This window comes from Armigeres subalbatus, chromosome 2 (assembly GCF_024139115.2).
Source record: "Armigeres subalbatus isolate Guangzhou_Male chromosome 2, GZ_Asu_2, whole genome shotgun sequence".
Classification (NCBI taxonomy): Eukaryota; Metazoa; Arthropoda; class Insecta; order Diptera; family Culicidae; genus Armigeres; species Armigeres subalbatus.
The window spans coordinates 122,288,994-122,301,539 of record NC_085140.1 but is presented as its reverse complement, the minus strand read 5'-3'; the positions used below and the strand labels follow the sequence as shown (position 1 = coordinate 122,301,539).

At 42.0% G+C, this 12,546-nt stretch overlaps 1 protein-coding gene across 1 annotated transcript in view; it reads left to right on the top strand.

The window, feature by feature from the left end:
- The window catches only part of LOC134210768 (uncharacterized), a 38,154-nt gene extending 28,448 nt beyond the window's left edge, over positions 1 to 9,706 (top strand). The window contains 2 exon segments of the mRNA XM_062687024.1: positions 4,740 to 5,615; positions 7,772 to 9,706. Coding sequence (XP_062543008.1) covers positions 4,740 to 5,615; positions 7,772 to 7,932 — 1,037 coding nt within the window. The 3' untranslated portion in view covers positions 7,933 to 9,706.
- The last annotated feature ends 2,840 nt before the right edge of the window (positions 9,707 to 12,546 follow it).

Sequence of the window (12,546 nt, the reverse complement as noted above, 5' to 3'; positions counted from 1 at the left end):
ATCTCTCATGTTTCGGACAGCAGAACGATCGCGCGGTCGGCCGAATTATTGTGTTCTGCATTGCGCGGCCGGTAATAAAATTAATCAGTTCAGTGCGTGATCTCTCATGTTTCGGACAGCAGAACGATCGTGCGGTCGGCCGAATTATTGTGTTCTGCATTGCGCGGCCGGCAATAAAATTAATCAGTTCAGTGCGTGATACTTGTTTCGAAGCGGAACGATCGTGCGGTCGGCCGAATTATTGTGTTCTGCATTGCGCGGCCGGCAATAAAATTAATCAGTTCAGTGCGTGATACTTGTGGCTACTGCTTCTGCCTCATACGCAGGAGGTCGTGGGTTAAATCCCAGGTCCGTTCCATTCTCCTACTTTGTATCTTTCTCTTTATTTCTCATGTTCTAACAATCGCTAGAACTGGAAATGGACTTCCATACCGTTTCCATTACTATTCCTATACCTTCAACTTGAGTATTCTAACAGTAAGTATTCTAACAGAATCGGAAATGAACTTATATAGCTCGTTTCCTACATCCAATTAGAAATTCCATCAGTTACCTTCTCCTATCTATCACATTGGCAGCTCGTTAACCAAGACGGACCTCTGCCTCTCCAACCTAACCCATAAATTCCAACAAATTCCGCATGAACTCGTGGCAAGTGCAGAGGTATATTCGGCTTGCAGTGGGCGAGTGATTGCATCATCATTTCCTCCCCTTCCCTACATTGACTTGCATTCTGACGTGGCAGGCGCCAGTATGACCTAACAAATGAGATCACCAGTACTTGTACATTGAAGATGTGTGCTAGTCCCAAGCAAACATCTGTTGGTTCCCTAATGCAAGAACAGCTGATCTGGTCATAATGGAGTAGCAACTACGAGCAGTCAATCAAGCTCAAGCTCAAGCTCAGAGATGTGGCCAGCGCCTGCAAGGTCGTCGGCTCTTGTGTTTCCAGGGATGCCGTAGCACCGCATTCGCAGATGCGAATTTGAAAATGCCTCGCATTAAGGGCCGACACTTATTTACTTGATGAGCTACTACAGCTCTTCGATGAACTTACGCCGAATGGGTATCCTTCTCCACTGAACTCGATCCTGGGCCAATCGCTTCCAGTCGCCCTGAACATTGAGCGCCCTCAGGTCCAGTGTTGGGAAATGTACATTAAAACACTCTGATTATGCGAATATTTACGTTTTTTTCAGTCAAATATCATGCACCAAACAAACCGAAACCGTTTGCCAAAAAAATGTACGCGGCATCGTGACATTTATTTTGCCGATGAAGCAAACTGTTTGTTTGCTGCTACGTTAGAGTCGTGCCGGCGCGCGGTCAGCATTTGCATGATATTTTTTGTTTCGGCTCGTGCGCAGCGCAAACAGCACAGAATCGAGTTTAATTACCTGTGGCGCAAAGCCTAGGAGTGCTATCCGTAGGTACTGATTATTCGTTCTTGTCTCTAAATCATAATTTCCCCCAAAGTGGTGGGTCGCGACCCCCCAGCCTGTGTAAATCTTATGGAAGGGGGTCGCGACCCCCCAACTTTGGGAAGCTATGCTCTAAATCAAGCAAGTAGTAATGAAATGAATATTTCCCACCAAAAACGGTTATACGTTGTGAAATTATTGTACGAAAACATTAATTGTGCGGAGAGAAAATGGTAGAAGCATGTTCTGACTGTCGTCTTCTTGGCGTGGCTGCTGCTGCGGCTGCCGTGGTTTTGTTTTTCTGTGATTGCATGGAAGAATGAATGGTAGAAAGAAATGTCAACCATTCCTGTCCCTGCTCAGGTCCTCTTCAACTGCAAAAGCCATCGTGTACGCAGCCTCTTCCGGGTTCTTTACTAAATATTATCTTCTCTTGGCGTTCTTCCGGCATACGAACAACTTGACCAGCCCACCATAGTATGCCGTGTTGTATAAGCCTCAATAATATCCAGCCCTTTATACACCTGGTACAACTCGTGTTTCATGCGACGCCGCCATATTCCGTTCTCCTGTTTACCGCCAAGTATTGTCCGCAGTACCTTACACTCAAACACTCCGAAGGCTCTCCGATCAGCCTCCTTTAACGTTCATGTTTCATGACCGTAAAAAGCCAACGTAAGAATCAGAGTAGTTACGAAGTCCGTAATACGCCCCATTTGCAGCTGCAATACGCATTTTCAACTCGCGGGTAACATCATTATTGCACGTCACTAATGTTCCAAAATACACAAATTCTTCTACCACTTCAAACTTTTCACCATCCAGCACCATTTCACTACCACCACCACTAATGAACCCACGTTGATTGCCAGCGACCATATATTTCGTTTTGCTAGTATTGATCGTGAGTCCAATCCTCGCTGTCTCCCTCTTAAAAGGCACAAAAGCCTTTTCCACGGCACGGCGATCAATCCCGATAATATCGATGTCGTCCGCAATTCCAAGGAGCATATGCGATTTTGTGATAATGGTACCGCCTGTTTGCACACCACCCAAGTAACATTTTAAGTTTTATAACGCTCTTAAAGACCATAATTTACTCTTCAAGAGTATTATAAAACGAGTTTAAAACTAAAATGTTACTAGGGCAGCTCTCCTAATCGCTCCATCGAGCGCTATATTGAACAGTATATTCGAGAGTGCATCACCCTGCTTTAATCCATCTAAGGTAACAAATGACGTCGATATTTCATCCGCAACGCAACCCTTACACTTGATTTCGATCCGTCCAACGTTATACGAATCAGCCGTATCAGTTTCGCCAGAAAACCATGTTCAAGCATAATTTGCCATAATTCATTCCGTTTCACTGAATCGTACACCGCCTTGAAATCAATAAACAGATGATGTGTCTTCAAGTTGTACTCCCGGAATTTACCAAGGATTTGTCTCAGGGTAAACATTTGATTCGTTGTTGATCGGCCCTCACGAAAACCTGCTTGGCCGTCCAACCAGCTAGCAGGCATTCCTCGTCTTCCCGTATTTTCGACATAATATGGTGCAGAACTTCATAAAGCTGCTCACTGTCATGTTTGAGAAGTTCAGCCGGGAGCTGGCCCTTCCCCGCAGCCTTATTGTTTTTCAGCTCTTTGACAGCTTTTTTAACCTCATCTAGTGTAGGTGACTCCACAGCTTGTCCATCGTCGCTAATATTTATTCTGTTCACCGATGCATCGTCACTTCCTCCATTCAACAAAGTCTCGAAGTGTTGCTTCCACCTGGCAGCCACTTCAGTTTTATCTGTCAGCAAATTCCCTTGTTGGTCGTTGCGCATGACGGGAGATGGCGCTGTCTTTCTCCGCACGCCATTGACAGACTCATAAAACCTCCGCATATCGTTCTGCTCCATTTTTTCCTGCGCCTCACTAATAACTTGTTCTTCGTACTCTTTTTTCTTCCTGCGGTGGGTTCGTTTTTCGGCTGCTCTTGCTTCCTTGTACCGATCTCTATTCGATCGGGTACCCGACACCAACATCCGGCTTCTGGCAACGTTCTTCTCGCCTGTCACTCTCTGACACTCCACATTGAACCAACCCGTCCTGGGTCGCCTCTGTGCAGTGCCTACCACTTCTCGTGCTGTTGTGCTCACCGCTCCATGGATCGACTCCCATAGATCGTTGATGTTGTCGCTAACGTTGATTGCACTTATCCGTTCGTCGAGCTTCTGGTCGATACTTCTTCCGCCGATAATCGCTGGATATTGTAACGCATCGTTCGCTGTGATCTTTCGTTCGATACAGTTGACAACCGTGATCGAATTTTACTGACAACGAGGTAGCGATCAGAGTCAATTTTCGGACCTCTGAATGTCCGCACATCGATAGCATCCGAGAAATGGCGCCCATCCTACAGAACATGGTCTATCTGGTTGCAAGTTTCACCATTTGGGTGTCTCCAGGTGTGCTTTCGGATATTCTTTCGTGCAAAGTAGGTGCTACTGATGGCCATCCCTCTGGCAGCAGCGAAATTTACTAGTCGTAGGCCGTTGTCATTGGTGGCGGAGTGAAGGGTTTCCCAACCAAAACCCTCTCTTCCGACCTGAGCGTTAGCGTCTCCGATAATAATTTTCACGTCATGCTTTGGGCACTCTCCATGGGCTTTATCAAGACATTCAAAAAACGTGTCGGACTTCTTGAATAGCGGCCACGTTCACTCCAACCTTCTGCAGTTCACGAGCCAGAAGGCTTTCTCGTCCAGGTCCAGGTTCATTTTTCGTGGTATTTGCGGGGCTTCAGTAAGCTACCTTACCGGGGTCGCGTTACCTACATCGCGCTGGTGGGGCTGCCACCTTGTGTATAACTGACGCGATACAGCATTTCGTTGATCAGCCGTTGAGTACCAGGCAGACGCTGTTTGAGCCGCACCTCCTGGTGAACAGACGTTCGAGGCGTACCTTCTCACTCTAGCTGATGTCAGAAGGACAACAGTGCCCAGGCTGCACTACCAGCTAAGTACACAACCCTTAGCTGGCGGTCTTTTGTCATCGGACGACTCGTGGAAGCGTGAGATAGGAACTTGTGGGAACCAGAGCTCTATTGGGCGCTCCTTCCTTGATGTCAACCCACCATTTTGCAGCCCAGTTGATTTATACGCAATACTTAAAAAAAAATACGCAATTCTTAAAAAACGTATTCTTCGTCTATAGTTCGTACAGCCTACCATAGGGCTGTTCCTTGTAGTTGTGCTTTTTTTCTCAACATCGTTGTTCGTACAAAAAAACTTTGTACTAATAATTTTTTTCCTTCCTTCTCCTCATAGGTAAACCGCGTAAGATCCGAAGACGGCAGCTGATCTCGGAAAGCAGTGACCATAAGGATAGCGACTTCAACGATCAAGAAACCTCGGAATACGGAAGTCGAGATTCCCGTGGACGATGGAAACCATGTAGGCGAACAAGACTGAATCGGGATCGGTCCAAATCCGATCACCAACCCTACTCAAAAGCCAACGCCGGCAGCAACAAAAAAGTTCCTGTGATAGCCCGAAATAATAATAATAATAATAACAATAACCACCATCACCATCACCACCAGAAGCCGTATTACGGCGATGTGGACGATTCCTCACATGATGCGCCGTTACAGCGACACGAGCGGCAACAGCAGAAGTACCGACTGATGAAACGTCGCAAGTCCGGCCTCCGGGAGCGGATACGACCGACCGCGCGTAGCATCAACTATCAGGACGATTTGCATCAGAAAAAATGCCGTAAAACGTCCACCAAGCGTTACAGCGACGATGAGGACTACTGCCAAGTTGATGAATCTTCCTGTAGTTCAACCCATTCGTCCGTGTCCGCCAGTTCGGCAGTCAGCGCCGGTTCAAACTTTTCCGATTATGCCGCGCCGAAACGGAAATCTTCCCGCAAACGTGTGATACAAACTTTTTCCAATAGCAGCCGATCGGTCCTGTCCTCCAACTCACGGTCCTCTTCCGTAAACAATGTGGCAGTTAATTGCGGTGTCCCCGCAACAAACGGTCACGGACTCTATTCCGGTCGTCGGGTATACCCGGACGATGAAGATGACTTCTTCGACGACGATGACACCCGAGATATGGATTACAATCCGGTGAAGCGGAAACCTGCACGGAAATTAATCACTCCTCGGAAAAAGAGGAACGGCGAAAGCAAAGGTAAGTGTTGATCCACGTCAACGCGACGTTTGTTCATAGTCAGTTGTAGGGAGACACCACCTGTCGGACCTCGTAACGCTACATTCCGCAATGTTATCCATTCTTGTTCGACTCCCTCGATGCACTTCTCGTGCCTGTGCTCGGATCGTGTATCAAACATCGTCATCGACAAGAGAAACTTCTGTCCTACCCGGTTCTAATGAATGTCAAACGTTTGTTCTTTTTCTCTTTTTCGTTTTCGGTTTTTCTCTTTTTTCTTTTTCTCTTTCTCTATGCCACGAAATTCCTGCGCGTGTGCGCTTGGCTCTTCCCATTTCCGGGACACGCCTTTCTCTTTTTGTTCTATTCCCGTTTTAGGATCGTTTTCGCTCGCCTAAGTGAGATTGTGGCATCATCGACCATGAGGCAAAAGCAAGGCGCAAACTGGAGGGCCCCATTGTCCGCCGGGTTTTCCTTTTCCGGGTACTTACTGCGCGCGCGTATGTGTGTGTTCTTTTGGAGGCTGTTTGAAAGGGAAAAGGGGAAGGGAGCGATGGGGGAACTGTGAGGAGGTTGTTGAAATGGAAACAGTGGTTGCCGAAATCATTGATTGAAGTTCTGTTCGGGTTTGAAGGGAAGGGACATTTGACTCAACATGGATAAGACTGATATTTTAGGAACTATTTTTTAGACGGATACGCAGCAGATTGTTCAGAGCACAGTTAATGGCATACTAAATCGTTCGAGTTGCTTCACTTCTGAGGTTTCGGTGGTATGTATTATTTTTGCGAAGAAAAGTTCATGTTCGGTAAGAATGCCTAGTTGGAACACAATTTTCATTATCCTTATGCGAATATCTCTCAATAGCCATATTACCTAATTACCGTACCCATCAATTTTTCCAGACAAATCCGTATCATTTGGTAATTCGAACAAAGTTTTATTTTTTTAACCATTTTACCTTTAGTTTTGGAGTAGCAACTACAGTTTTATTGATATAGACTTAAGCGAGAAATGTCCAAAAGGCTCCGGAATTGCCAGAGTTTCGGATTGGAAAATCGCACTGGAATAAAAAAATCATCTTAAATTCTTCTTTAATCTGGATATATTTTTAGGATTGAAACCTGTCTATTTGTAGAAGTGGTCTTCTGATATACTCTCTAAGCTTATAAATCTCAAAGTGGTTTGGTCAGTTATCACATAGAAAGTTTTTTCGGTGACATCTAATCTACTTATCATTAGAAACAAATTGGAGCGATCTCACCTAATTCTGGATTTAGAATAAGTGTTGAGATTGCTTGATGGAGAAGACTGTTGCAATCGTTAATTATGTCACGCAAATATAAAGTATGTAGCAAAATAAATCAATCAAGTGAAAAGTGGTTTACGAGCAACGTGCAAAACGTCAATACGCCATGGAGTGGACTGGAATGTATTAAGGTATTTGCTACCTCCAGAACTCAATCGCATGGTAAGGTAAAGTAAGTATCGTCATTTCACTAACCACATCTTTAACGTAAATGCGTGACACAATTGATGGTAGTCGTTTTTCAATAACAAAAAACAAATTTAAAGGTGAAAGATCATGAATTATTTTTGAAATTTAACAATTTCAGGTGTATAAATGACAGAATAACATTTCCAGATGTATAAATATCCATGAAGAATTAAACAAGCAAAACATATAAACATTAAAAAAACAAGTTCTCAGGTCAGTCAGTTTTTATGACAGTTAGTGTTACATTCTAATCCGTTTGTTTTAACCGAATTGATATTTGTGTGTATGTGACCATTCCAAAACAACGATTGGGCTGCCGAACGTGCTCTGAACATGCCATATTTAACTTTCCGAAATTGATAAATGCGTTCCCAAGAAAGCTTGAACAGAACTGAAAAGTATTTTTATGACAATGGTTAAGAAGTCAACGTCAATTCGCTCTCTCTCAACAGAATCTCATCCTCCTCAAACTGACAACCCTTAGAACATACCTTCGTCGCCATGCCCACCCGTTGCTGTCCTTCTGCTACTCTTCCATCTCGATCCACGAAGGAATCATAAGCTAACTACATGTTTCCTACTGCGTCTCCGCCTACCACCCTCGAAAGAGTGCTAATCTCTTCCGATTGGCCAACCTCTTCTCTACACGTAGACACTTTGTTGTATCTTGTACCCACAGGCGCAGCTGAGGCAGCGGAAAGAGTCTCAACAACGGTTAACAACACTGCTGCTGGGTCAACAACAAATAGCGCCACCACAACCGGCGCCATCAAAAGTGGTGTCGTAGCCGGGCTTCGGGGCAGGCGCGACCACACGATCCGTGCCTACACCCGGGGATAGTTGGCGGTGGGACGCCGGCGCTCAAAGGACACCCCTCATCATCGCCTGGATTGCTGCGGTAGCGGTGGTGCTGCGGGGCGGCCAACCTCCGGCAAAGCTACTGCTCGTATAGAGGAGCGACGGAACTACTACAGTTTCCGCGAGCCGAAGACCACCCGGCAAGTATACGCGTTGTAAGTGGGAAGTGGGGGCTTGAAAAAAGGTAATCTGAGAAGAAACTTGATTTTTGCGCGAATGGCAATGTTCTTTTATTTGTTAAACTAGCAATGCTCGTCGATATTACAAGCAACTTGTATACAGGCAACACTGGATTCGGATTAGTTGACCAATGTTTTGCAGGTAATCGCTAAGTTATTGTATCCTTTTCTTTGAAAAATTCATCCACCGAAAAGTTTGAGAAGAGTTTTGTACATAAAATCGAAATCATCCAGAATCTTTTTTTTATAATTTTCACCTGTTTTAAATTTTTTTTCCGTTGTGTTTCCGTAATCTTGCCATTTTTTTTTCAAATATTTCAAATGAACAAGATTGGATGTCTGTCTTTTATTTAAAGAGCTTCGTTTCAGTAGAAGTGTTCCTAACAGTTCCAGTTGTCGATTTTATTTGACCGGTGTTGGACCTTCCGTTTGGATCTCCCAAAGAAATAAAAATGTATGTATATGATAATGACCTAATGCAACCTTGTTCTATTTGTAGAGCACAGAACAACATAAAAGAAGCGGCATCTTTGTAAGATACAAGTCTGTACTTTTCAGTAATATTCCAATATACATAATATAAATAGAATCTATCAAATTCGTGTATTTGTAGTAGATTAAATAAATTAATGAAAGAAAGCTAATTAACCCTCGGGGAACTGCTATAGGAATATGAAGCAATTTTAATTCAAACTCGTTGAAAGAAAAATCTTGTTGGGGTTTGCATACCTAATCTCGATAATACGACACAATAATCCCAGTTAGTGACTAATACAGCTTTTAATAGAAATCCAAGATATCTACCGTACGACGTTATTCAAGGCCCAAATTGTTAGTAAACTGAAAAGAATCTCCACAGAAAAAAACATCCATTCTGTTGAAATTTTCGTTTCGTAGAAAATCAAATCAGGTGCAAGTTTCGTGGAAAAGTCTTGCACCCCTAGCTGAAATTCCTATAAAAACAAATGCAATCAAACTGTTATTAATGGTTGTTTCCGTTTGCCGCCTCGTCGAGCGAATGTCGATCAATCTCCTTTGTTGTTGATTAATCACCGACCCTCCCTTCCTCTCTTTTGTACCAACCCTTTACTGTTGATTGTGAATTACGGATGTAATTCCCCCTTGTGCATAGAAATGCCGAAGTAACAATTGTATAGACAGAATAAATTTAATTTAGAAACTCGTGAATGCTATTACTTATCAAAATAAAGTGAGCTGCGTCATCCTAAAAATAAAACATTAAGCAAATAATTATGTAAACTATTATAAAATAAAAAAGCAACCTTATGCATTATACCACAAAACATTTAGACAGAGGTAGTAATGAAGAAAATAGCAAACACTGAAGAGAATTCAAAACTCAGAAAGCAGAAATTATTCTTAATAGAAAATAAAAACAAGATGAAAGAAAATAATAAACCTGTATTATAGCTAAGTATGTAGAGAGAAGCGTATAAAACTGATTTGAACCAACCGTGCGCAGTGCAAGTGTCGATCAAATTCAACAAATACTATTATTACTAAATATGTGGTAAAACAACAGAAACTAAATAAATCATTATAATAATTCAAACTGATTGATAGTAGATTTGTTTTTGTGTTCGGTAGAGTTGAAAGAACTATCCTAGGACTCGGTACTCGGTAAACCGTGAAGTACCCTAATTTCGCGCACTTGAGATCTGACAAAGTTGAAACGTCCATAGAAAAATATGTAGTGCCCATTTGGGAACAGCATCACGCAGTAAAATGATTCTGGGTTCTCAAAAAAATGTTACTTACAAATGCTGCTGCTATAAAAAAAAATGCGGCATGAATTTGAGACCATTGTATGTTTCGTCAAACGGGGTGACTTGCAACACTTTTTGGGTTTCTTTCTCAATAATTCTGAATTAAAAGGTTTACGATACAATTCTGTTGCTAAAAGCTTCAACTTCTAGCCTTTGGCTGTATAATATTTGAATAAAAGCAGCCAATGTTGAATAGAAGAAAAGTCTCCGCAAATAATCCCCTAAACTTCAACTCGACTATTTCCCAAATATCTATCAGCTAGTCAGTTTGTGCCGAATATATTTCATCTTTTATCGTTTATGTAGCTTTCATATATTCATAAAACAACTCTGTCTGAACTAGCAACAAAGCTCATCGGTTGAGAGTTCATGTATGTAATTGAGTTGCTTGTTAGCAACTTCCCATATTACGGAGAGTAGCATTCACAATGAAAACGTTTTCCCTGTTGTTATAGCACTAACAAACAATATAGCGTAATTCGTAATTCGGAACTTCAAAACCACAATGTTTACATTTGATTTTTGTTGCCGGAGCTGTGTATGAGCTATTGATTTCTGTAATGCAGCTACAAAGGTTTTCACCTGCTCTTATAGCAACTGACAAAGCGCTGTCATCAATGCTAGCAGATAGTGTAAGAAAACAAGCCATTTAGAAGCGATATTTCTGTTGACGGCTACTGTTAAACGATTGGCAGCAGAGTAGCATCTATACAGATCGAGAAAATGTTGTCTAAAAACAATGTCAGCGATTGATGATGCATAAAAGTTAGCCAACAGAACATGTTGATAGATGTTTGAATAATGGTTGAAGCAATGCTGAAATTAAATTTTTAAGCTTATTTGCTAAAAACAGCATGTAGGCCTCTTTCTAACGTTTATACAGCATGAATTCGAAAATAGCGTTAGCAAAATAACCTACAGGGTATGCGAAGATGCACATCACATCCATCATTTTCTTTGTTATTTACACTCTAAAAAATCATCACGTCATATTCACGTGAAAAATCACGTAACACGTCTGTCTTGAACAAACGACGATTGTTACGTGACGTTAGTAATGCTCACCTGAAATTGACGTAACTTTTACTAAAAATCTTGGTGAATATGACTGTATACCCACGTAAACAATTTAAGTGAGATTGTGTTAGTGTGATTGCAGCTTCGGCATTTGCGGAAGACCTGCATTGTAAACAATGAATGATACATAACCTAAACATAATGAGGCTTCGCGGAGGTAAGTGATATTTTCCGTACCTGCATTTTTCCTCCTTGGAAAAAATCAACGGAGGTTGGATAAAATTTATTAGAATCGTTGAAAAATGATGTGAAAGAAAAAGAAGCTGCTTGGAAGTCTAGAGCTACAGTTTTCCGATCGCGTTGTAGTCTAGTTTCCACTACTTTTTGTTTAATTAACAGCGGCAATATTAGCTATTTTCGAGCAAAAAACTGGTTTTAAAATTCTCAGCGATTCTCATTGAAATCATTTCTCAACAAATCTGATAAATTCCATTCAACATCCGCCGATAACTTTGTTTTTTCTTCAACAGTGTTTCTGCAATAACTCCAAAGCGCAATGACCAAATGACGGCATTTCAATGTATCAATGCATCAACAACGTGAAAAGATTCCCTTTATAGGAAGTCCCTGTTCATGTTTGCATTCATTCCAAAATCACTATATTTCAATACATTTCAAAACATGTAGTGGTTACCTGCTCTCTTGTAGCTTTCACTAAAATTTCAAGTAACCAGTACGACCAAATCACGTCAGGTTCACCTGATCAAACACGTAACTACTTTCAAGCTTCACGTCATTAGTACTGGAAGATCCAGTCAGAGTCACCGGATAAATCACGTAACTCAAGGGAACTAAAATTTGTTCAGGTTACTTGTCATTCAGGTCACTCTTACGTGAAAAGTATGGTGGATGAGAACCACATTTGTTTTCAGGTAAATATGACGTGAAGATTTTTCAGAGTGTACATATGTCAAAGTTGGAGCCCTCCTTGGCCGTGCGGTAAGACGCGCGGCTACAAAGCAAGACCATGCTGAGGGTGGCTGGGTTCGATTCCCGGTGCCGGTCTAGGCAATTTTCGGATTGGAAATTGTCTCGATTTCCCTGGGCATAAAAGTATCATCGTGTTAGCCTCATGATATACGAATGCAAAAATGGTAACCTGGCTTAGAAACCTCGCAGTTAATAACTGTGGAAGTGCTTAATGCACAAGCTGCGAGGCAGCTCTGTCCCAGTGTGGGGATGTAATGCCAATAAGAAGAAGAAGAAGAAGATATGTCAATGTAACGGTGATGACAGCCATTGAATCAGGAGATCAGGGGTTCGAATCCTAGGGAGCAACAAATTGATATTTCAGTTTTCACAAAAAAAACATTAAATAAACTCTGAAATTTACTCTCCTCTCAAATCATATTTTATCAAATTGAATTCAGTGGTTGTATAAAACTTATTTAACAGATTCAAAAATCTGAATAAGTGCCATTGAAACGAATTATATTAGTAAATGGTTTAGTAAAGATTGAGTGTAACATGCTGTAAAGTAGTTGTGCAGGCACGTCAAAAAATATCTGAATAGATTCGCCAGATTTGCTGGTAAAAGAATTGAATAGATGTTC